Below are 25525 nucleotides of genomic sequence, written 5' to 3'. Positions count from 1 at the left end.
CCGGGCCGGGCGGTGGCGCTACACCGGCCGATCCGGGCTCTGCGGCTGACGCCGCGGCAGCGGCCAATCCGGTGCGGCGCCGGGCCGGGCCTGGCACCGCCCCCCGGCGGCTCCCCACAGGGACGGGCCGGAGCGGCCGCTGCCGCCGCCGGTGCCTGGGCTGAGTCAGTGTCCCCTCCCCCGCCGAAGATGAACATCATGGACTTCAATGTGAAGAAGCTGGCGGCCGACGCGGGCACCTTCCTGAGCCGCGCCGTGCAGGTACGCCCCGGCCGCCTGCCCCTGCGGGGGCCTCGCTGTGACTGCGCTTCGCCCCTGCGGGCCCAGCTGGGGGAGGTGGGCGAGGCCGCGGGCTGGCTCCGTGGGGCCGCCGCTGGGCCCGGTGCGGGGCGTTGGCCGGGGAGCTCGGCTCCGCCCCGGGCCCGGGGAGCGGTGGCCGGGAGGGGCCGGGCTGGCGGCTGGGCCCACCGCGGGCTTCCAGCTCTGAGGGCGTGCCAGGCCCAGCCGCGCTGGCGAGGGGTGAGCCCAGACCTCTGGCCTGGTCGGGCAGCGGTGTGCTGCTGTGAGGTGCCTCCTTCGCAAGCCACCTCCGTCCCCCGCGGATCCCCTGCTAGCCAGGGGCTTGTCAGGGCCCGGGGATTTCGTCTAGGGTGGTTGCAAAACAGCTGGCCTCGGGGGGCTGGCGGGGGGAGGCTGGGGCAGCCCAAGGTCAGGACAGGCAGAGAGGGGAGAGGGCGCCTGGGCTGGGGCTGACCAGTTGAGCAGGCGTCGCCTGCAAGGAGCTACGGGTTTTCTGCGTGGAAAGGACAAAGGTGTGTCTTGCCTAAACAAGCTGGTGTTTTTACTGGCTGCTGGAAATGTATTATGCTGCCTGATCGGTAAAATTCGAGCTCTGATGTGACACATGAAAGTATCTGCTTAGGCTTTTTGGTTTTGTTTGAGCATTAGTATCGTTTTTAAGCTTGTTTGAGAGCCCATTGTTTCTGAATCGGTCTTCCCCTTTCTTCATGCTAAGGGCACTATAATTGGCTTTTGTTCCTTAGCTGTTGTCTTGAGCCTTAATCCTCTTTCTTTATATAATCAAACCTGAACAGATTTCCTGTCGGGAGGTGGACGTCCAAGCAGTGCATAGTAACCCACTTTGGTTTTTCATGAGTTCTTGCTGGGTCACAGTCAGGTTTGGAACGTGAGTAAAGTTGGTATCTGGTCTGAATCGCCTGTTGTATTGCCCTAAATCTCAATACTCAAGCAGAACCAATGATCACAGCACAGCAAAGCTCTGAAAATGCAAACTCGTCAGAAAACATTGTTGTTCAAATTTAAACGAACTTAAAGCAGTCGTTGTGGCTTCTCTTTCTGATGGAGGTCTTTCCATGCTTCCCCTCCTCCTCCCCGGCTTCTTCCAGGTCTACGTATTTCCCAGACCATCTCTTCCTTTCCAGCCTCCACCCCTTTCCCTTTTCTTGCTAGATAAGGAAAAAAGGGAGATGCAGTTCACCCTTCAGTGAAAGATCCTGGGATGGGACCTTGTGATTTATCTCTTTTATCTTGACTTTTTGCATTTAAATCAGCTTATTGCATTAAATATTATGTAGGTTTTTGCAGTCTGTCATGGTTTAAAGGTGAACTGTGGTTTGCTCCAGTATGCTCTGTCTGCATTGTTGATTTACATCTGAACATCTACATTAGTTATCTGCTTAATCTAAACTAAAATTCAGTGGAAATGTGGAAGTAATAGTTTTGCTCTACCAGCTGCTGCTTTCCCCTAAAACGGGAAGTTTAATGAAGCCATTGAGGGGGAGGAGCAAATCCCTAATGTGTTTTTATAATCTGAGTAACTCATGTTCTGTGTGCTACTGTTGCTTCCCCTGTCTTTTTAAAGTTGCTGTGTAAGGCCTAAAGAGAATATTAAGGGATGATAATTTTGTGGATTTTTTTTTTATATCATCTAGGTGTAGATTTTGTGTTCTCCAGTAAAAATTACGGTTCTGTATATTGAGCTAAACTCTTATGTTCAGGCATCACTGGATGACGTGGCATGACCTGACACTAGTTGCTTTGCGGTATTAGAAACAAAAAAAAAGCCAACAAATGCTATAATACGGTTCAGCAGCATAAAATGGTATGTAGGAGAACCACTTAAAATTTCCATTTCAATTCTACTTCAGTTGTTTTACAATATGGTGAACATCTTGCTAGTGTTTCACAGGCTTATCAGACTTTTCTGTTACAAGGGAATTGGGGCTGTTTTACCCAAAACTGCCTGATATTCATGTTCCAGGAAACCTGTTCCTTCTGTGGATGAGATTACCCTGTGTTCAGACTGCCATATTCTAGTTGGTCATCTACAGAAATTCAAGACTACTGGCTGTCTTCATGCAAAGCTTACCCCTCTGGCAGGCAGAAAATGCTTTGAAGGAATCGTTCTCAGTCAGTCTTGCAGTAGTTGCAATATGTGGAACAAAGTAGCAAATGGTTATAGTTAGTGGTATTTGAGGTGAAATAAATAATGCCATAGAGTGTAGTAACAGGAATGTGAGTCCTTCCTCTTGCCAGGCTCTGTAACTGACAAGCTGCCCGTGTAGCGGTTGGGAATGAACTGGGCTTTTACTCTTCGGTAGCAGAAACGCTTTTATTCTTCATTGCTTCTACCTGAAGTTAGAGGCTTATCTTAATGTAATTTCTCCTTCTAGTAATTTTGCAGTGTAGACTTGAAATGTCGATTGGGCTGTCATAACCCAGTTGTATGGAAAACAGTACAATTTCCTTCTGCATGAGCTGGTCACATTCAGGCAACTTGTGTATATGTTTTGAATTTAATAAAGATGGGTGGATTAGATGACTTACTGATACGGTTTGTTCCAGCAGTGCTTACATTAAGTATCTCTGTATGACATGTTTTAAGCTTTAATGAAAAGGAAAACAAATCTTTTTTAGAGCTCTCATCAAAGTAGAAAGTCATTAGTATCTGCCTATCTTGGAACAGTTTTTCTAAGTAGAAGAAAAATTATTGATTCCTAGCACCACTTTCCTTATTTTGTTCTCATCCTTTAGAAGGGATGAAGTAATATCTGAAAAACGACATAAAACAGAAAGACCAGTTCAAATTTAGGTTTCAGGTAACCTAAATGAGAGTGGCAGCATTGTTGCATTTCATTGATGCTGGAAACCATACTTCTGTCAAACTACTATTTACCATGCTGCTCAGTATTGCTAAAATTAAGTTTTTCCTTGAAGTGTATATGTGAAATCTAACATTGGTTAAGCAATCTTCAGACTGCTGAGCAGATTTACCTGACATTTTTTTTAAAGAGCCTTTTAAACAGTAGTAGTAATAAATCCATAAATTCCATTCTTTTCTATACTGCAACTGAACTTTCTTACGAAGGCAGCTTGCTTTTATGTAGAACTGCAAATGCTGCAGCATTTATCCAGGCTTTAGATGTGCATGCTGTCAAAGTTGGTTTTATTCTACATGTCATGGAAATTAAAACAAATTTGGACAGTGCAATTTACTTGTCTTGTACTCTTGTTTCTTACTGCAAGTTTAAATATACCAACGAAGAACTTATTAAGAATGAAGTTTGACAGTCAAAATGTTTCCAGTCCTATTATGTTCTTAATTGGTAAGCTTGTTAGGGATTTAATCATAAGCCAAGTTCTTCTGAAAACGCCTGACTTTGAACAGGCTGTCAAGTGATGAGATCATCATCCTCATGAGGAACTACTGCTCTGAAGAGAGGCAGGCAAACCCTCAGTGCTGGTTTTGCTTGGCTCTCTGATGTGAAACACGTGGCTTTTCCCCCTCCCAGAGAACTGGGACTAGGAAGCGTTGGCATGAATTTAATATGAAGCTAAAGGAATCATCTGCTGTATTTATTTAGCTAAATGGAGTTTAGTTGTATTTTATTGTCACTGGAAACACAGTTTGGAAGAGAACAGCAGAGGTCATCTTACTGTTTCTGTAAGGCGTAACAGGATCAGTTATATCTAAACAGTTCTTCAAACATTGCTTTGTCCTATTCTAAAAAGCAAAACACCCTCCACCCCCAAAGATATTTATTCCACAACTTCCCAGGGAAGTCTGTTTTAACTTTCAATCCTTGTCTTTAAAAGCTTTCTCTAATGTCTAATTCTAACTTAAATCTTCATGCTGAAGTTTAAACTCACTACTTTTTGTCCTGTTTGTTGTGGACAGGACAACATTTTTTAAACACAATAAAGGTAGCTGCAGTGAGAATCTGTTGTCTTCAGGTTTTACTATGGGCAAACTTAATTACAAAATATACAAGATTGAAGTAATCTTTTAATTGCATTCGTTACCTCTGGACTCGTTCCTTTTGGCTCCTATTTCAAGGAGCACTATGCAAAATTGGACAAAATGCTTCAAGTGAGAACTCTCAATACCAAGTAGAGCAGAGGATTTCATCATAATGTGGTAAATTACCTTCCTTGTCTTGGTCTGATTAACACCCTCCTGCCCTTTTTTTTCCCCTGATAGTAAGGGTGTGTTGTTGTACGTAACAACTTTCACATTTATCCTTAGATTTTTATTGATGACTGGATAATGGTTATATCTTTGAAAACATGATCTGCAACTAATATGAGTGAATAGTTACTGTCTTAAACTTGTCCTGAGAAATGATTTCTATGATCTAACTGAGTATTTTTTACCTGACTAACTCAAAGTTCACGGAAGAAAAGCTTGGTCAAGCAGAGAAGACTGAACTGGATGCTCACCTGGAGAACCTTCTCAGCAAAGCAGAATGCACTAAATTGTGGACAGAAAAAATAATGAAACAAACAGAAGTATTATTGCAGCCAAATCCAAGTAAGGAGCCCTTCAAGTTTTCTTTGCAACTTTTGAATTAGTAGATTTGCCAATGTAAATGTTTACTGTGATAGATATTGTGTAAGTTATGACTAAATGTAGCAGTTGTAAAATTTGAAGGCTGGAGTTAGGGAAAGCACATTTTGAAGAGCTATTCAGAATCAGAGCCACTGTACCAATTGCTGGTACTTCCTTAACCCTTCAAATGGGAAAACGTTTTGACAGAGTTCTTTAAACTGTAGCATTGGTTCCATACTTTGGTCAGTCTCAGGTTGACTGATTTTTTTATTTGTTTCCTGTTTAATTGAATTTCCCACTCTAATTCCAGAGATCTTGAGTAGCTGTAGGAACTCCGAAATTCTTCATGGAGTAGATGCAGCGGCTCAAGAAATTTCATTACTATTTCATTACTTTAAACTGTCTGCACAATACAATTCAGCTTGGAGCAGGCAAGATGAACTGAAATGTCTGTCTTTAACAATTCCTTTACTGAAGAATGATTTTCTCCAGATGCTGTCTTTATCATTTGCCAGCATTTGATACACTATACTTAGGCAGTACAATAAAGTTTCAAATATGTTTTCATCACTGGTGAATGTCTTACTGTAACAATAACCAAAAAAACATAGGTAGAAGAAACATAGTTTTCTGGTATGTTAATTTCATTTGTTTCTGAAATTGCTGCTATGAGTAGTAATGTTGAGGATATCAATTTTGGACTTATATCCTACAGTTATCTGTGCCATTCGTGGCAGTTGTACTAGAGTTGGCTGCTATAGGAATTTACTTAGTGTATAAATTTAGATTTCAAGTCAAGACCTGGTTGCTAGCCACTGGGCGAACTACTATTACAAAAAAAAATTTGAACCTCCTTTAGGTTTGCTCAAATGATAAAATTATAATATTGCTAATACCTCTGCACTGAAAACATAAATATTCTCCTTGTAGTGACATACTGAGTTAGGATTTATTAGTACAGATAAATCATACACTGATAGCACTTCTCTAATGCCAAATAGATAAATTCTTTGTAATATCGAACTTTGAAGTATTATTTTGGAAGTCTGTTGCATCCTTTAGCTGTATAAAAGCAGTATTTAAAAAACAAACATAAAAACCAGAAGAACTAAGCCTGTGGGAAGGATGTGATAGAACTTACAGAATATGCCAGAGGAAATAGTTGTCTTGTTAATTTAATTCAGTATTTGTAATATGTATTGACTTTTTCACAAACTTGTAACTGTAGGATATTGAATCACTAACTGTAGGTTGGTAGAAATGTGTGAGGGAGATTCAGTAGAAGGATAATAGATGGTAGTATCTCCGTTATGCTGACCAGTCAATTTTCTGATGTCTGAAAATACTCAGCATTGAGCAGTGGTCTTTGTGAATGTAGTTTCAGCTGTCTGGCAGCCTACTTGGGAGGACTGTCACATGGTGTAGAGAGCTTCTTTTGGTTGTTGTTAATGGAGTGACTGTCTGGGGGAGGAAAAATGACTTTCAATCATGTTTTTAATTGTATCTTTAGGTTAGACGCATGTAATAGTCCAGTAATTTTAGCTTACTCTTCAGTTCTTTTATCATTTAGATAAAAATAAATGTTATGGATAAAGAAAAACCAGTTGGATCATTTTTTTGTTCACCCTTGGTGCCAGGGAATGCACTGGTACCCATATTTGTCTGTGTCAGGTTAATTTTTGTGACCTTCATGAAAGAATAGTTATTTAATCTTAAGTACTTATGAAAGTTGTCTAATTAACAGTATTATCTTTGGTTTCATCAAGTGCAGGTTTGTTCATTGGAGAGCTCCTTTGTGGTTGTCCGAACTATTGCAGGCAGAAATTAGTTCATACTGACTGCATGAATAAAGTGAGCTAATTATGAAGTCAAAACAATTGGTCAGAGAAATCAAGTGTTGTATCTGAGACGTTTGCTGTTGTAATTAATCTGTTTGTCTGTGAGGCTTTTTCATCTAAGAACCATACTGTGGCTTAATATTATCATAGATGGATATTAACGATCATATAGTCATGACAAGTTTTTTTGATAATTTTGTTGCTCAAACTAAGGAAAGACGGGAATACAAAATGAAACACTCTCTAAGATCTTTAGTGGTTTGTTTCAGAGCATTTCAAGGAGGCAGGTGGAGTGGGAAAGAGAGGATACAATTTCTGGGGCTACCAAACCCTCGTAATATCTTAATAGGGACCCTACGGTAGTTGTGGAACTTAATTCCTACACTGCTAATCCTAGTGAACAATTTTCACATTTTTTTCCTGTAGCGGAGAAAAGAAGACTGTTTTTGTTAAGGAGAAGCCTTCTATTGTGCTCTTACAGTGAAGACTTATGGACAAAATTTTGAAAAACTGTATAAATATGCTGATAGAAGGGAGAGGAAAAGTATAATTTTTCACAGATGGCTCTAAGAAACACTTGAACATAGTATGACAAACATGAAATACAGTCAGTTTCCAAGAACAGTACCTTCAGCTTAATATTGTTTACTTAACATTCAGTGTAATGTCAGGATTTTGAAATTCTTTTTTCTTTTTCTTTTTTTTTTTTATTTCTATTTCTAACTTGTGTTTTGAATGACAGTAATTATTTCAAATAAACATTTTTTTTAGATGCCAGAATAGAAGAATTTGTCTATGAGAAGCTGGACCGCAAAGCACCAAGTCGCATGAATAATCCAGAGTTACTAGGCCAGTATATGATTGATGCTGGGAATGAATTTGGCCCAGGAACAGCCTATGGTAAGTAGAAGCAAAAAATATGTGTTGTGTTGCAGAAATGAAGGGGGAAGAGTGTACAGATCTAGTTTTTCTTAACGTAAAATGATATTGCTTGTGTTCCTCTAGATAAAACACTTCAATGACCTTTGTATCAGTTTGAGATGACTTGCTGTATAACTTTGAGCATTAGGAGATCAATTATGAGGTTTCTATCCAAATCTTGAAATAGAACCTGCTGTTGGAATGATAACCATCTTTGTGGATTTTCTTACCAGAAAAAATAATTCTGGAATTTAGTTTTCTCGTTAGAGGAACACATTTGCACATCTGACAACACTTAACGCATTTTATTTGTGGTATGGAGTGAAAATGTTATCTGAAATTAAATTCTATAGTAAGAAGCCTCTCTAACATACTGTATTCCTGCTTTTCTTAGTATATAATATTTTGCTGGAGATGAGAGTGTAGAACATAACCTAAATTTTCTTCCTTCTCCAGGAAATTTATGTACCTATGATAGGAGGGTTGGGGGTGTTATATCTAATGTTTTTACAGTGGCATTAATTATAAAGTCTAATTCTAGTGTTCTCTACAACTTTGAAAGTTGCTGATAACCAATTTAGCTGTTAATTTAACTTAACCAACTGAAATGCATAGGTATCTGTATATAAAATATAGTCTGCAATCAAAGCCTGATAGCTAGCTCTCTTTAGTTGCTTTCTTCAAAATTGCAGTGTGAGGGAAAACTTTTGTTCTGGGATGAATGACTTGTATCTGGAAATACTGGAGTTCCTTTTCAAAAGAAGGAAAGTGCACTTAAAAAAAAAAAAGCAGATGTTTTATAGAAGACTTAAGGATACAAAATCAATAATGGCAGGCTTTGTCCCTCTTACTTCCACATGGTTTTATGCTGTTATCTGTGGCCTGCCTTCTGATCATCAGCTTCAAGTCTTGCTTTTTAACATCAAATAGAGTTGTACTTACAGGCATGCTGTCCCTTAACTTGCAGAATTTTTAGAATTCAGGCACGTAACATAAACTATTAGCGTAAAGATAGATACGCTGTTAGCTTTCATGTAGTATCGCAAAATATTTTAGTTCTCTGAAAACTTAGTGTCTCTTCTAACTCAGCTGTGTCAGTCTGTTGAAACATAACTGTACTCTTGATACACTAACTTCAGTTTCAATACCTAACTCGCAACCAAATTTCAAAGTATTGTTCAGTTAATGTACAAATGCGTATTTAGAAGTTGGAGCTGATGGGGGGTGGGGAAAAGCATGCTATTTTCCAGTAGTTAAGTGAGCCTTTTCCTTGCTACCAACTACTCCTGACTTATACAAAAATGTGGTATAGGGGGAGGAGGTTGTTGGATTAAAACAAGTAGGTATGATATCCAGTTCTGAAGTAGGGATTCACAATGAAGTTGCCATAGTGTTAATGCCACTTCTACAATGCTGTATCTGTTCTCATTGAAATCTTGCCTTGACCCGTGATTGTTATTAATAAAAATGGTTTTGTTTGTGTGGGTTTCTTTTGTTTGGGTGGTTGGTTTGTTTGGGTTTTTTTGTGTGTGGGGGTTTGTTTTGGTGTTTGTGGTTTTTTTGTTTGTGTGTTTTTGTTTGTTTGTTTTTTTTGTAGCTGATGCAGATTTCTTTTGAAATCCCTTGTGATGGCATTGGATTGTCTTTCAACCTGGTGGCCTAAACTTTCCTGCCTGTAGAAACTCCTTTTGTTAACCACCTGCGTGAATCACTATGAAACTTTTTTTTCCTTTGCAGGAAATGCACTCATTAAATGTGGAGAAACACAAAAGCGAATTGGGACAGCAGACAGAGAACTAATTCAAACTTCTGCTATAAACTTTCTCACTCCTCTAAGAAACTTTATTGAAGGAGACTACAAAACTATTACTGTGAGTTGAATTGTGCATTCTTCAACATTTCACAACAATTGTAACTGTAAATTTTCAAAATGAAGTAGTAGATAATTGCGCATTATTGCTTTCCTCAAACTAATGTGGAAAAAGTCAGGTAGAATTTATGCCTTTGGTATGTTTTCCTTTCTTTTAACCAGGTAAAAATCAAAATAAGTCTGAAAACTTGCTTTTTGTAACTATTGTTCTATTAAAAGTACATATCTTGAGTATAAAATGTGTGAGAATAATTAGGATCTAATTAGGAAGAACCTTTTTGTATGTGATACTTCATAAAAAAAAATTCCAAGTAGACAGGTTTTTGCTTTTGTGTATGTGTAGCTATTCTCATGAACTAACCTAAACTCGCTTTCAGAAAGAACGTAAACTATTACAGAATAAAAGACTAGATTTGGATGCAGCAAAAACCAGATTGAAGAAGGCAAAAGTTGCAGAAGCTCGAGCTGCAGTAAGTAGAATTTTTTTTTATTTGTCCATAACTTTCAAACTTACATATTGATAAACTCACCTGCTTGGTTGTATTTCCAGTCCTAGCTTCTTATCCTCACTATTTTTCTAGATACTTTGTAAGAAATGCTTCAGTGGAACATAAGGAAATGAAAGCAAATTGCTGATCAAGGTGTTAGTCTTCTATTTTTAGATATTCCATCAAGCTGAACTTACTTGACCCAAGTAAATATTCTCCCCTTGTTCTATCCTAGATGAGCCCATACTGCCAAAAATGTCTTGCTACAATCTGCCGAGATGGTTGTAAATACATATCGTTCAGAGGTCAGGTTTTGGCATTTGAATCTCTACAAGTGTTGAAGCATATGTATAATTAATTCCAACTGATGAACCTATGAAGACTTAACTTCTCTATATCAAAAATATTTGTAGTTTACTCTTTCTATATTGTTTACTACTTCATACCACCAAACAGGGCGAGACTCTTAAACTCACATTTCTTAACTATTCTTATTCCCTCAAGAAATGCTTGTTCAAGGAGATTAAAATTACTATAAATTAAAAAGCTTTTGCTTTTTAAACTCTTAAAATGCCTCTAAATGGAGGAATAGGTAATTGAATGTATGCAATTTCAGCAGGGTGTGCTTATAGTATTTTCATAGCTGTCTTTTGACTGCATTCCTAGAAGTGCAGCAGTTAATGATGGGTAGTGATTTTTCCTGTAATGGTTAATGCAGTGGGGGTCATGCACACAGATGCTGAAGGAATACAGACAATTTAAATACACAAGGAGAGTGTACATGAGGAAGAGTCGAAAGCGGGACTGTCAGATTTTACTGTCTTTTCTGAATGGATCGCTGTCCTGAAAGATCTCAGAAGCATCCTCTCTGAGACCAAGCTTTGTAGATGAAGCACCTCGCATCTTTGGGATGGTGATCCTTCTAAAAAAACCCAACATTATCTCTACTTGACAGTTCTGCTTCTGTGTCTCAGTCCTCCATGTCATGCACACTGTCCCTGTGTATTTAAATTGTCTGTATTTCTTAAGTCCATGAATGCATTTCCCCTTACATTATGTAAATTTTATGCAAAAAAAATTACTTCTCTCCTTGTCGAGCATTCTTAATTTTTAAGACTAACAATGGAGAGCAGAGCAGGATTTTAGTCAGCTAGTAGTGAAATTTGGAAGCAATGGATAGTGAACTATTCCTTTGCTTGGATTTGTTCAGATTTAAGTTTCAAAAAAAAAAAAAAAAATTTTGGTTCTTAACTTCCTTGTGGCATGGTAGCAAGTATATACCTTACTTTCTAAAGCAATAGAAAGACCATAAGGAAATTGTTCCTCTTGAACTTAGTATTAAAAGAAAGGCTCTATACTTGAGTTTTAGTTCCATCACCAGTGTAATCATCCAGAGCTTGGCTGGACAAAATTATTGCCAGTTGCTGCTGCTACTACTTGACCAGTCTTAAATATTCATATAACAAGTAATTCACAGTTTTATTCACAAATAATTTAGTGCTGGTAGACCATGAAACGCTAGGCCTCTTACTTCACTACCTTGCCTATACTTCAATTTTAATTACATTTTAACAGCAGTGTGCATGTTTAAGAAGTATTGGATTGTAGAATTCCTAGAGAAGTGAAAAAATTGCACCTCTACTTTATCCTCTGCAGTACAGAAATGAGGACTAACCTGGATATAGGTGTGATGCAAATGATTTATCTTCTGCTGGCTCACTTATTTGTGAAGATATCTGATAAACAGTGCTGAACTGATAGGTTAGCAAAGTGTATTGAGTTATGATGCAAACTTACAGGTTTCACTACTTTCTTTGACAGAATAAAGTGATAAATTGCATCTACATTTGATTATTTTTTCCCCGTTATAAAAATACTTAATCTTTTGATGAAATTGCATTCTGCCATGCTTACTGTACAATTGAAGTAGCTTAGATCAGTATTTAAAATAGAAATCTAAACAGTTTATTTATCTATATTCAGTTCACAGTTAGCTTAAACTTGTGGTGCTTTGTGCCAATAATCTGTTCGCCTGCTATACTCGGTGTTGTAACTTGCTTTTGTCTTTTATCTATGCACTTAAGCAACTAAACACCTCTCAGCCTGAAGAGAATAACATTATGGTAAATGTCTCTTACATGCTCAACTTGCTGCATGTAAAATGGCTAAAGGTTTGTTGGCCTCCTGTGTTCATTCATTTTCCTATCAAATGTTTCCTCTTGCTATCCAGCTCATTTGGTCTTGTTTCAGATGGCTTTCCATTCCAAACTGGATTGGTATAGTGTACTAAATACACTTATGTCAGTACAGCATTAGATGTTGATTTTATCAGAATATTTCTGATAATCTGAAGTATACAGTATTATATTCTAATTTCTGTGAGTTTATGAATGTAAACTTAGGATTCAAAGGAGTTGAATTTTTTTATCACTTCTGAAATTAATTTCACCCATTGGAGGTAAAGGAATTATTTCATTCTCCTATTTTCTTAATATGAGTAGGAGTGAATTATGTGAGGTAGCCAGGAATATGTAGAAATTATTCCCTTCAAACAATGTTTTACAAATAACTGAAACTGGATAATGTCACATAAATTAATGACTTAGCTTACCGTATATCCTAAACTTGTTGCAAGGGTTCATCAGTGCAGCTGTTTTTAGCATCATAATTGTGAAAGTGGAAAACGAAGGGGTTAATTAAGTACAGCATAGACCATGCTGTTCAGCCTGTCCTGGTTTAGGTTTTGGATCCGCATAGCACAGTGGCTCTCATCTCAATTAGTGTTCCAGATTTCTCAGTCGTGATCAGACAAAAGAGCAAATAAACTTGTTTGTTACAACTTGCTTCTGCAACCTGTATGCACATTTCTTCCTACCAAAGTCCTGATTGTGTCATCTTCTTAAAACTGCAGAAAATGAAGGTTAAAGGAGAACTGCATTGCAAGAGGGAATTGGAACAGCATGCTAAAGTAATTAACTTCCACAGTCAATTCCTTGCAGTTCTATGATTTTGCTGTACTACTTGCTACTCCTTTAATACTTAGAGATACCTCTGTAGCATTTTTAATTAAATTTAGGTCTCAGTAAAAATGCTTGTGAAATAGGAAACTGGTAATGGAATTAGCAAGAGAAATCATTCGTCTGTTTCAGTCTTTACTTAACATGGTGTTAAAATGAGAATAGCTTTCCGTAGTTTTCCAATATTTTAACACATTAAGGTAACTTAAATTGCTCCATAAGGTAATTTAGTTTGTCTGAGTCATGTCATTTTCTGCGTAGTTATGTCTTACATTGTAATAGCTTGTTTTAAATAGATTCTTGTAACCTAAGTTCTGCAAGTCATACACTCTTCAGTATCTAATTTATTTCATAGATGTAGTGCTATCCATACTCGTCGTAGTTTCATTGTACATGAAGGGCTTTGGGCAACTGACTTATAGCACTCCTCAAATCCCTGTGAAGTTCTGAGGACAGGGAAGTAGTTAAAACCCGAAGTATGGTTGCATCTTGTATTAAAGTACCACCACTGTCTAAGTTCGTATGTTTTTATTTTTTTCCCTGCACTCTTAATGCTGACTAGATATGGGCTGAGGAAGTGACAAAAGTAAGTACACAATTTAGAAACCACAGAATTCTGAAACCATAACTTGTGCTGGTCTAATGTAATAAAAGATATTGCATGTTGTTGATTTCAGTCGAATGCTGGCAGCCGGATGCATTACATCAGAATACACTGGTTCCCTCCGGGGCCTTTCAAACTCCAGTGGCGAAAGGGCCTTTCAAACTCCAGTGGCGAAACAATACCTGGGGCTTGTTCTATAGTAAGCTGTTTCTGGCTAACTGTCACTCAGTACCATATGATTCTCATGTGACAAGATGCAATAGAAAAAGAACTACAGGACTTGTCTCTCAAAATTTACTGGTATGGCACCCTGTTAAAAATGACCTCTTAAGAATAAGCTTATTTGAACTTTTTCAGAAGGGTTGGGGTCTAGTAATCTAAACTGTCCTGAAAAACACTGATCTCCAACTTTTACCCAGAACATGGAACAGTAACTAAAATGCTGGAGTGCATGCGAGAAACTCAGAGAAAACTCTGTTTTGGAGGGGTTTGTTGTGCCCCGCCTTTCTCCCCAGTGTCACTGGAGAATTCTGTGCTTATCTTAAGCAACTGGAGTTAGGTAGGCACATCAGCAAACTGCAGTTGGCCTGAAGGCTGGTTCATAAATACGGCATTAGCCTTGGGGTGGGGGCTGCAGCCTTCTCTTGTCTTGCCATCCCTTGCACAGGGAGAAACTCAGTGGAGATGACGGAGTGTTGTGCGATAGCTGCTCTGGTGCTATGAGAAGGGCTGCTCTCAGGCTCACTGTCTCTGACAAAGCAGTATTGGGAACAGGCTGAGAGAAGCTGTGCTAACAGTTAAAAGGAAATTTCTTAGGGGATTTCTGTGGAGGAGGGGAAATAAAAATTAAGGGTAGTAATAGAAAGTAAGGGTAGCTGGAGGGCAGGGCCTTTGGAGGATGGTTTTTAAAGGGGGACTAGATAGTAAGCTGTGGGAAGTGTAGGGAGTTGCTATTAGAAGCTGGGATATGGGGCTTTGGGCAAAATCTTGGGGGTTGTGAGAGGAAATAAATGAAGGCTTTTTCTATTCCAACTTTCTGTGAGTTATGGTGCAAACAGGGGTATATGTGTAGAATGTAAGTTGAGAGTTTAGGGGGAAGAAGGAGTTTAGAGATTGAACTGTAAAAGGAGGGTTAGGTCAACTTTGATCCACAAGTTTGAGAATTATTTTACTATTTAAGTAAAGCAACAATTTGGAAGAAGCAAACCTGTCTGCTGGAGTACTTGATACTGTTTTGGGAAAAAGATGGCAGCGGAGCAGAACTGCTGGAACAACAATTAATCTTGAAGCTATAAGACAATTATGAATAAAACTATTTGCTTTTCAGAGACTATGACAAGCAACTTTAAGGGTAGTGAAATCGAACAGATTGTGGCTTGGAGAGAAAAAGAAATAATACAAAGTGCTTAACCATAGCATAAAGGAGATGAAAAGCTTTAAATCTTGTCATAAATTATGTAATTCAAAGTTCCCTTATTTTATTAAGCATATAAAAAGCAGAGAGTATTGAGAAGAAACTACAACACATGCGTTCTGCTAAAGGAACAGTAATCCATCCAGGTTTCTAAAGGCAATCTGTCCTTCTGTGTTTGAAAGTTGGAGGAAGAGATTTGTAGATGTTTTCAATTTAAATCTAAGAAGCTTCCCAACAAGGATTTCAGACTGTCCACTAATTTCTTGGTCAATCACAGGGGTTTTTTGAGTTAGAACAAAAGATCTGCATGGTGTCAATGACAAACTTTCTTCAGTTTAACTTCCCTTCTGAAATGTGAAATGAGAGGATACTAAATCATGTACTGTAAAACACATGGGGTGGGTACCGATGTTATACACTTCATAAACATATGGATTTTGTTAGGAGCCTTCTGAGGTGTCTGGTGCAGACCAGGGAAAGAGCAGAGGCTTTTAGCATGTGCTCAGCATGTTGAGGTTAGACTGGTTTTGAGCACCAAGAGGAGCTCCTGTCTTTGACTACAAAGGAGACAAGGAGGCCCAGCAATATTGGGTAGCATGAATATATCCATTGTCACTGTTTTACTAATAGCATGTCTAACAAAATATTAGGAAGGTGGTTTTATTTCCTGTGCTCTGTATATATGACTGTAGCTGGGGGTCAATGGAAAGTTTGGGCTTGTATTTTGAGCTCTTCATTCTGTTCAGAAACAAAGGTGATCAGGCCGTAAGCTTCCCAGATTGAAAGTCAGCTGTTTTTCACCTTTACCACAAGGTGTAGAATAGATACACTGTCCTGCTGCTGTTCACCTAGCAGTAGTGATATTAGGGATGGGCAAAACAGATTAAACACATCATCACATAATTCAGTTTATGTAAATCTCTACAAAAGCAGTACATTGAGCTTTTGTAAAGCAATGTATTTAAAGTCACTGTGTACTGGCTAGGTTGATACATGTTACCACATTACGCGCTTTGCCTTTTCTTATAGAAAGTAGTTGATTTGCTAAAATATTGTTGAAACAAATGAAATTACTCTGATGGATATTTCCCCTTCTTATATGTTCCTATTCTCATGTATTTACTTATCTAGCAAGAAGAAAGAAACACATTAGCAACTGCTGACTTCAGAGAATCCAGAAACTAGATTATCTCCAGATAAATGGTTTATCTGTGATTTTTTTTTTTTTTTTTAAAGGAAATGAAGATGTTGCTAATACAGAAGGGAAGGCTTTTCTTCCCCTCTTGGCTATCAGACTTGCTTTTTTCCCCTCTGTTTGTTTTTACATTTCTCTCAGGGACTGCCAGGTGGATTTCACTGATATTAATACAGTTTTAATAGGAAAATTCCAAGCAAAGGTTCTTGCCTCAACAAACTTCGAAAACCTAATTAGTTTGTAACTTGATACATACACTGCTATCAGTTTTAGTAAGAAACACACAGTACTCTATAGCTGCTTCCTTGCTATTTAATTAATGTGTAAGCCTTCCCAGCTGCAGTGACTTCAGATGAAAAACATTTCTTGGGTAACTGCATCATTCTTCTGTGCTCATTTCTGAGATTAAGATCCTTCCATGCGACTTTTCATATTGATTAATATTGGTGGAATGCAAGAGCAGAATGTTTGCAAACACATAAAATCCTTTTGAAACCAATGTTTTATCAGTATCACCTCATTAAGTTTCATGAAAATATATTTCCTTACTCTGTTTTGTTGAGAACGGTAACTGCTGCATGTTTGACTTAAAGCACATTTTTGCCTTTCTGTTTGTTTTTAGAAACAAGGTACTAAATGCATATAAGTATTGAGGCAAGGTAATGCAGATTGCAGGCTGAGGACATTCTGTCTTGTATTTGTGTGTTTTGAGTAGTGTCCTTTTTCCCCCCCAAAGATACTCTAAAGTAATTTCAGCTTGTGCTAGATGGAAGTCCTTTAAAACTGCTATAACATTGTAAACTTATTTAAAAATTGCTGATAATGATGTGTAACAAGGAATAAATATAATTGGAATTATTTAAATATGAAACTTAAATCCAATCATTTTAATAGAAATTTTACTCTAATTGAACTTAAAACATTTGCTATAGTTTGGATTTATTTATTTTTAAAGACGTCTCAATTACAAGCTCCAGAAATAGTTGTAGTAGCTTGGTGGCCAGTATGAGACATGAATTTATGAAATATCCTGTTAAACCTTATCATCAAATATTTATGAATGGCTGATTGCTGTGCAGTTATGTGACAAAAATAATGTAAGGTTTACCCTAAATTATTTGGCCAGAGCCCTGTTAACTTGCAGGTATGGAAAAAAGATTACATTGTCCTTGGCTGCCACTGCTATGTTGGCAGAAGCCCTGGTGCAGACACTGTTAGGCCAATAAGCGCTTGGTTTGTTACTAGGAGAGGTGGGGTAATGCTGCTGGCAGGAAAATGCTTTCCTTTTGCCTGCATTGACTCTATGTGGTAGGTGTCTGATGATAAAGCTGTTTGTTGTATATACAGGGCCTCAACATTTCTAAACTCAAAATGAAATTACTCTTTTTGCCTAGTAAAGATCTGCAAAGAAAAAGCACGTTTCAAAGACCTAAGCTTGTGATTAATGCATTTGTGTGAGTAGCTCTGAATAAAATGGAAGTGTTGCAGACGGAAGGTGTAACACAGTGCATTGTACAAATACCTAAACGTGCATCCTTGCTTTTAGTCTGAACAGGAAGTACGAATTACTCAGAGTGAATTTGACCGTCAAGCAGAGATTACCAGACTTCTGCTGGAAGGAATTAGTAGCACACATGTGAGTACCCAAAAGGGGTAGAGGGGGAAAGTAAAAATCAGGGCACTTTCTAAAAGTAACTGCAGTAAGCTACTTGGGAACATTTGGCTATGAGGTTTCATTTCAGTGCATTAAAGCATCAAACAGTGTTTTTTTTATTTTTTGTATTCTAGTTTAGTATCCACTGAATTTAACTTTTGTCTCCCATGAACCTTGAGAATGCAGGAGCTTTTGTTTTTATCCTTTAAATTCAGTTTCCCATTCATCAGATCAACTGAATGTTGAAACCACAAAAACATGCTAAAATATTTATTCTGTTGTGAAAACAATACGGGTAAATGGCATGATGCTTGTACAGCACATATTTTTTGTGCTCAAATGTGTTAATTTTATTCCATTTAGCTGGTAAATCCAGGCACTGTGCCTATGTGGCATAAATCCCTATGTGCCAATATCGGTGTTAGCACCTGATTAGGAGACCCATCTTTCTAATGTAGCATAGTACTTACAGACTAAAAACTTGAATTCTTTGCTGTATTATAGGCACATCATCTTCGCTGTCTGAATGATTTTGTTGAAGCTCAGATGACCTATTATGCACAATGTTACCAATATATGTTGGATCTCCAGAAACAACTTGGAAGGTAGTAACACTGTAAAAACTTCAGAAAAAAATAGTTTTTCTAAGTGCTTATGAATAGTAGGAAGACTTACACTGATGTAACAGTGGTGAACACATGGGCATGCTGGATGGAAAGGAAATATATCTGTTCTCAGGTAATATGTAATTACCCGAGTACAACTACTTCTCTAAGCCTACACATAGCACTAATGCCTTTTGAGGGTTGATTTACCGAGGTTTTGTATATTTTGTGATTGAGGAGGGTGAGCCTCATTTTAATGGTGCAAAAAGAATTTCTAGAGATTTACTTGTAATCATTCAGTTGTCTTATGCTTCATGCTACAAAACCACCATGCAATGTGGGAAGTTTTTGTACTGACTGTAAATTCCTGTTACCTCTTAATTTGCTACAGGGCACTACCTGATTTTAAATGAAACTGCATTCTTCACTGTTAAGAGAGTTGCCAGCATAGATACTGTATCTAGGAAGAAATGTACTTCGTAATATCTATAATCAGTAATCCAAAGCACTCACAGTGGAATGAGCAAGTTTGTCTAGTTGTACTGTTCTGACGGTTTAGCATTTTTGAAGTAAGAAAGGAAACTGTCTGACATTTAGTTTTATGCTCATAATCCTTTTTTTGTGATTGGTGGTGATGTAAAGAGATCTACATGCTTACTTTTCATAAAGTTTTCCTGTTCTAATACTTCTTTACAAATCAGCCTTTCTTAGGGTTATACTAGCCCATGTTATTTAGGTCAGCATATGCATTGAAGGATTGTCTGTACTTAGAAGTTTACTGTAGTGTCTACTCTAAATAACTGTCTCTAAGTATCTGTTTTTCATGACAAGGAAGTAAAAACAAAAGTGTTCTTGAGTTTTGTCCTTTTCTTGACTTGCAACTTCCTGTGGCATTTGATTTCCTTTCCTCAGTTTGTTTGAATGGGTAGTTTAAAGACTTTTTTATAAAGTCTTTAAAACTGTGCTTTTAAAAAACCTACATCTTTAAAGTTTGATTCCATTGAAAGAAGTATTCAACTGTAAAATTTGTTAGCGTATAAATGCAAGTTCTAGAATTGAAAGCCTGAAAATAAACATTTACTGGATTAAGGACAAGTGCCTTTTAAATTCGAAATTAAGTGAAGTATATTTACACAACTTTTGAGAGGATGTTTTTAGAATCTGTACTCTTATACTAAAACAGAAAGCTTTAAGCATAATACCCTTAGCATAAGGAAGAATATATTCCTCTTTAAAATCTCCTGCTTTGGGATGTATAGCATGTCCCAGAACAGCTGTCTGTTTAATATGTATGTAAACTGCTACCAGGTATAAAAAAGTATATTTGAAGAAAATACTGCCTTTAGGAAAACAGAAGGATGTATCTTAATGTGGCTATGGTCTGAGTAGTATTTTTGATAAAATTACTATGACTGCTAGAAGACCAAAAGCATGGAAGCTTTGCAAAATCCTAAATGCCTCAAACAGCCAAATGATGCCTATGTGGATTAAAACAGAAATGGTATTAAATCTTGGACGTGTCTTTCCTTTCTTGTGCGAGGGAGTCCCACTGAACTATAATGGAGAGCACTGTGATGGGGTCTCAAGTTGTGCTTCTTGCTTTGGAAGAGTTCCTCCGTTTATAGGCATATGGTGCATAGCACTTGCGTTAAATAAACAGATGAGCAGGATATGTGTAATGTTCTTCCTGTGTTATGTGTAGGCAGATATAGTACCAAATAAATAGCTTGGGCAGCTCAGCTGGATTTTGGTTGTATTTGCCAGTGCTCTGTTGGTTAATGAGGGATTTATAGTGCTGAGTTACACATGTTCTTTTCACACATCTAAGAATGACATTGTGCCATATTCTCATATGAAAGCCAAGAGCTGTGAGGAACTTTGTTTTGAGATCATTGGTGAACCAAAGGTGTTCAACCTCCAAGTGGGATAGTTGGTTGCTTGAAGCAGAAACCTGGTTCTCGGAGTAGATGCATATTATGTGTTTTATGTGGGTCAGAATCTAGGGCATAAACCCTAATCTGGTTCACATTGAGACTATTCAGGTTCCAAAGCTGAGCACTGATTTTGCTGATGTACTCTCCAGAGTCAGCTGTAGGGAAGGTGGGGGGAGAACTTGTGCTCAGTTCTCTTTATATAAATAGACATGATTTTATGGATGTTTCTCTTCCACGCATTATCACTCTCTACAGCTACCTGAAAGGAAGTTGTAGGAAGGTGGGTGTTGGTCTCTTCTCCTAAGTAACAAGTGATAGGACAAGAGGAAATGGCCTCAAGTTGCGGCAGGGAAGGTTTAGATTGGATATTAGGAAAAATTTCTTCACCACAAAGGATTGTCAAGCATTGGAACAGGCTGCCCAGGGAAGTGGTTGAGTCACCATCCCTGAAGGTATTTAAAAGACGTGTAGATGTGGTGCTTAGGGACATGGTTTAGTGGTGGACTTGGCAGTGCTGGGTTAACAGTTGGACTTGATGATCTTAAAGGTCCTTTACAACCAAAATGATTCTATGATTCTAAGGCAGCATCAGCTGCTTATCCCTCTACTGCATCCCCCTTCTGTGGGGCTGCTTAAAGAATCAAATCTCCCAAGTTAAAAGCAATTTCTCTTTTTTTTTTTTTTCCTTAGTTCCTCAGAATGAACTAAATAAATCTGTTTCAAATATCCTGCTTTTTTTCTTGCTGATAACTGCTTTTGCTCTGAATTTGCTCAGCTTCCCTGACAGCCAAGCCTAAGATTTGGCATAATTATTTTTTCAAATTACCCATTACTAGTCCCCTACTCTACAAGTTGTGAAACTCCTGCTACTCAAGTGTTCAAAAAAAATCCCAGACAACCTCTGTATAGATGAAGCTTTCCAGTAACAAGCATACATATGGCTTTGCAAAAGGAGTGAGACTTCATGCTTTACTGATTGACAGAGTGGTTATAAAGCTTTGGCTTTCTTTTCCACTAGCTGTACAAACCAGTGACCCTTTGAACTGAGCAGAATGATTTACAAGTAATTACTGTGTTAACAGAAAACAGGTTTAGCAGTATAGTAAACAGTAATTTAGCAATATTGAGAAACAGCTGATTGTCATTTAAAATCAAGTCCCTCTGTTTGAATGCCAACTAATCAAGTAATAAACACATCATGAGGCACAGCTGAGTTATGCCTACAAAAATGTGGGGTCTAGCTTTTCCTCCCTTTGTTCTGCTCATTTGATTTGCTCAGGAAACATGTTGAATTGGTTTGAAAAACTAATCTGGCAAACAAAAACAAATTTTTTTTTGGTGAAGTTGCAGTCTCTTCTTGGTGAGTTGAACCAAGTCTTTATGATCAAATGAAGTCAAGGTAAGCCAGAGGGGGAAGTGGAACTTCCTCCTTTTGATGGTAGTAAACTGCTAACTAAACTCACAACAGTCTCCTGAAAGTCCACCCAATTTTTTATATGGAATTCAGTCTAACTGAGAGGGCTAGTTCTGTCCTTCACAATATACTCCTGCTGTTTGCCTTCAGTCAGATATAACAATTGCATGACTGCAAGGTGAACTTATTTAACAAGCTGTTCTGATGGAAAGTTAGCAATCTTGATGATTTCTGTTAGATCGTTGAATCAACTCAAAAGCAACAGATTGCTAGATCTGACTCAAATGACAGAGAATGAATGTTTGCGCAATAAAGGGGTAGAGGAGTGGGTCCACCCTGTTTGGTGGCAGTGTAAATTTACCAGATCAACTATAGTGTGAAACGGTAAACTTGTGTGCAGTACTGCTGCCACTGATACAGATTTGAACTGCCTTAATGCCACCTATGTTCATGGCCACACAACCCCAAAATTAGTCACTATATTGATAGATTTAGTTTTCACCTGCATCAGCTCCCTAAACCATCTCCTCTTATGATTATATGAGCACCAGTAATGCTGCAGGCGTGGGTTTGGGAATATGCTGATTTTGATTTATGTGGTTAAAGTTGCCACTGAACTGCATCTTCAAGAAGAACTTAACTGGGGAGCATAGGTTGGAAGGGATGAGATGAGACTGTGTTTTCTGACAGGTTCATATACACAGTATGAATAGATCTTCATTATGTCAAAAGAGTAGGCAAAAAAAAAAAGGGCAGGGGTAATATGTCCACACCCCTAGTGTTAATGAAAAAGCATCTATGTAGAAGGACTGATGATGAAAGTTATGTGTGGGAATTGACTGACAGTTGATGTGTAGACTGATCAAAAGAATGGAAGGAAATGCAGCTACAGTTCCATGTCATCCTGACTCAGTCTGACTCCTACTTGCTGACCCTTTTTCACTGCATCAGCTCTGCCATTTTTCAAAACCTTCATTGATCTGCTTTTAAGGTAGAATCAGATGAGTGTTGGAACAAAGGAAGGCAGCAAAGGGACAAAGAAATGACTACATCAACTGCTAAGTAAGTTTAGTCTGCCTTGGAACTGCATCCCAGCATGTAGGGCAGAGTGACATGAAACAATCTCACAGCTCATCATTGCCCCCCATGCTGTCTCATTCCACCTATCCTGCTGCCCTGAAATCTCTTGCTGCTTTGCTCTCCTCTCTGCTCCTTCTACTTTTCAGCTGTGTTGTTCTGTCCTTTTTATTTGCTCCAGCTCTCATCACAGTTTTTTGTGATTCAGCTCATTAACTTAGTAGAAGATTATACACTTATTGTTACCTTTTTTTTTTCAGGCAGGTTAATGAGTTGAATTGACTTCATGGAAGGGTCTGGCAAGCACTACAGCTGGCACAGAACAAGCATCAGCCTGGAAAGGAGGGGCTTCAGTTGATATCAGTTCATCTTTAGTGTAACATATATTTTTGTTTTACAGCATGCAGTTAGCTGAATCAATGAACTGATTTAGATTACAAAAATAGTTGTGAGGCTTTTTAGTCTTTCCGATGGAGGCTGTTTTTAACCTGCACTGTATTTCCCTCATCTGGTTAACCAGCACAATCATTTGTGTAGCCACATAACTGAGGAATGAGCAGGAGGAGGTGGAGACTACTTTTAGTGGCAGAGCTGTCAAAAGAAATGTTTATTAAAATACAGTCTGAATGAAGTTTGACCAACAGTGCTTTCCTGTTGTGTGTTTTTTTTTTTTTTAAGAGGCAATTATCGAGTTTTTTTAAGGTGGCGGTATTTCTTTTAAAGTATATTGGTTTGATTTATACTACAGGTCAGGAACAAATATCTTTATTTAGGTTTATACAAATATCAGTGCTATTCTATTACTGTGTCTACTGGTGTTTATTCTGTAGTTGATAAAAGCAAGAATGCTAATTTAGACATGGAGGCATGTGTAACTCCCCATGTAGAACTGATTTACTCAGAAGTCTTTTTGTTTTGTTTCCTCCCACAGCTTTCCATCTACTTTCCTCTCTAACAATAATCAGTCTTCCTCAACTCCTGTGCAGAGTGTTTCTGCTCCCTCAGTCTTGGCCTCAGCCTCTGCTTCATTGCCTTCAGTAAGCAATTCAATAGTTACTTCAGGCATCAGTGAACTGAAGTCATCAAGTGGCAGCAGGAAAGCTAGAGTTCTCTATGATTACGATGCTGCAAACAGCAGTGAATTATCACTACTTGCAGATGAGGTAAGAGTTTTCTGTGTAACTTGATCATTTAAAAGTAAAATCAGAATGCTTGTGACTAGCCATTAAGATGTGTTACATCAAGAAATCTGTGTAGTTGATTTTTTTGATTAAACTTCAATAGTACCCTTAGAGCATTGTCCTGTACCTGTATACCCTAATATTTTATAGTGAGTTAACATTTGTTACGCCATCTTAGCTTGCAAGAACACTTGCTAGACAATCAAGATGCAATTCTGCTGTCTTCTTTTTACCACACCTTTAGCACTGTTATCAATACAATCAGTCTTTGAAACATTAAATATTGTAATTGGGGAAGAATACGAAAATACAACCATATCTTCTTTTGATGGTAGTAGTTGTGTTGTGTTTATTCCTGTTCCAATTCAATTGCACTCTTAAGTAAGAGAGTCTATACAAAGCAGGTGGAAATATAAAATGAAGCAGGGTGCTGGAACAGAGTTCCACCTAGTAATGTGACTGTGGCTTAACCCTGAAGAAGAGCATCCACAAAAAAGTGTTTTTTTTGTTTTTTTGTTTTTTTTAATAAACATGCATTACTTAAATATTTCTATTTGACTTTTTTCTTATCTAGACAGTGACTTAGAAGCTGTGGCCTAAGATTTGATGTTAAGATGTAGCACATCAACACCATCTGTCTTTCTATCATGCACGTGAAGATCCAACGAACTTTCTTTTAGATTGCCTGTTAAAGTTGATGGTGATATACAAGATTTGTAGATTAAAAAAAATAATAGAAAAGAAACGGTAATGAACATAATTTCATCAGAAAAAAAGGGAATTTAAAATATGCTACTGTATTGACTTCTTTTCCATGGACCAGTGAAATAATTTTTATGAGCACTACATTATGTTCCATGGATGCTCATGTTAAATGCTCTGTTTAACTTGGTTAATCTCAGTTCTGAGACCTTGGAAATCACATGAAGGTAGACTGTAATTTTTTTCCAGGCAAGAAGAAGTTACAATAATGTGTTTCTGTTTTTTAGGTGATAACAGTGTACAGTATCCCTGGCATGGATTCAGACTGGCTGATGGGCGAGAGGGGAAATCAGAAAGGCAAAGTGCCTATTACTTATTTAGAACTGCTAAACTAAAAGGTTGGCCTGAATAAAGACTGTCAATTATGGCAACACCATATTTATATACAATTAACGTTATGTAAGCAGGTTTAAGTGTCTTCCATGTTACTGTCTTGAGGGACAAATACCAGCCATTACAAACTGGCTTTTCTGCCAGCATGGTTGCATGGTAAATACTCTATTGAAACTTAATGTGTTTAAAGCTTTTACTTCATGTGCCAAGAACATGTTTCCTACAGATTTGTTTCTACTGAAGTTTTCACTAATACAAGCTTCTACTTTTGAGTAATCTAGATTGAAAGCAGGAGGTACTGTTTTCTACTGAAATTTTTCATTAATGGCAAAGCTTTTCTTCACATAAAATAAACTTATTGTGAACTGA

General features: G+C 37.9%; 1 protein-coding gene across 2 annotated transcripts; it reads left to right on the top strand.

Moving 5' to 3' along the window:
- Positions 1–76: 76 nt before the first annotated feature.
- On the top strand, positions 77–25525 carry SH3GLB1 (SH3 domain containing GRB2 like, endophilin B1). Of its 2 annotated transcripts, XM_068406799.1 has the most exons (10): positions 77–261; positions 4690–4831; positions 7459–7587; positions 9346–9479; positions 9856–9948; positions 13546–13569; positions 17743–17832; positions 18355–18455; positions 23812–24043; positions 25051–25525. In XM_068406799.1, the coding sequence occupies exons 1-10, from the start codon at positions 190–192 to the stop codon at positions 25156–25158; spliced, it is 1125 nt and encodes a 374-aa protein (XP_068262900.1). In that variant the 5' UTR covers positions 77–189; the 3' UTR covers positions 25159–25525. The 2 variants fall into 2 exon arrangements, with proteins under 2 accessions (XP_068262900.1, XP_068262901.1); XM_068406800.1 differs by lacking the exon at positions 13546–13569 and having other exon boundaries at positions 79–261.

Source organism: Nyctibius grandis, chromosome 8, assembly GCF_013368605.1.
Source record: "Nyctibius grandis isolate bNycGra1 chromosome 8, bNycGra1.pri, whole genome shotgun sequence".
Lineage (NCBI taxonomy): Eukaryota > Metazoa > Chordata > Aves > Nyctibiiformes > Nyctibiidae > Nyctibius > Nyctibius grandis.
This window is presented reverse-complemented; position numbering and strand designations above follow the sequence as displayed.

What these genes read in the sequence shown, in the direction of transcription:
- SH3GLB1 (XM_068406799.1), top strand. Translation starts at nt 190, where the DNA reads ATGAACATCATGGACTTCAATGTGAAGAAGCTGGCGGCCGACGCGGGC. An exon ending in ATTATTGCAGCCAAATCCAA is followed by an intron (nt 4,832 to 7,458) that starts GTAAGGAGCCCT and finishes CATTTTTTTTAG; the next exon opens with ATGCCAGAATAGAAGAATTT. An exon ending in TATCACTACTTGCAGATGAG is followed by an intron (nt 24,044 to 25,050) that starts GTAAGAGTTTTC and finishes TCTGTTTTTTAG; the next exon opens with GTGATAACAGTGTACAGTAT.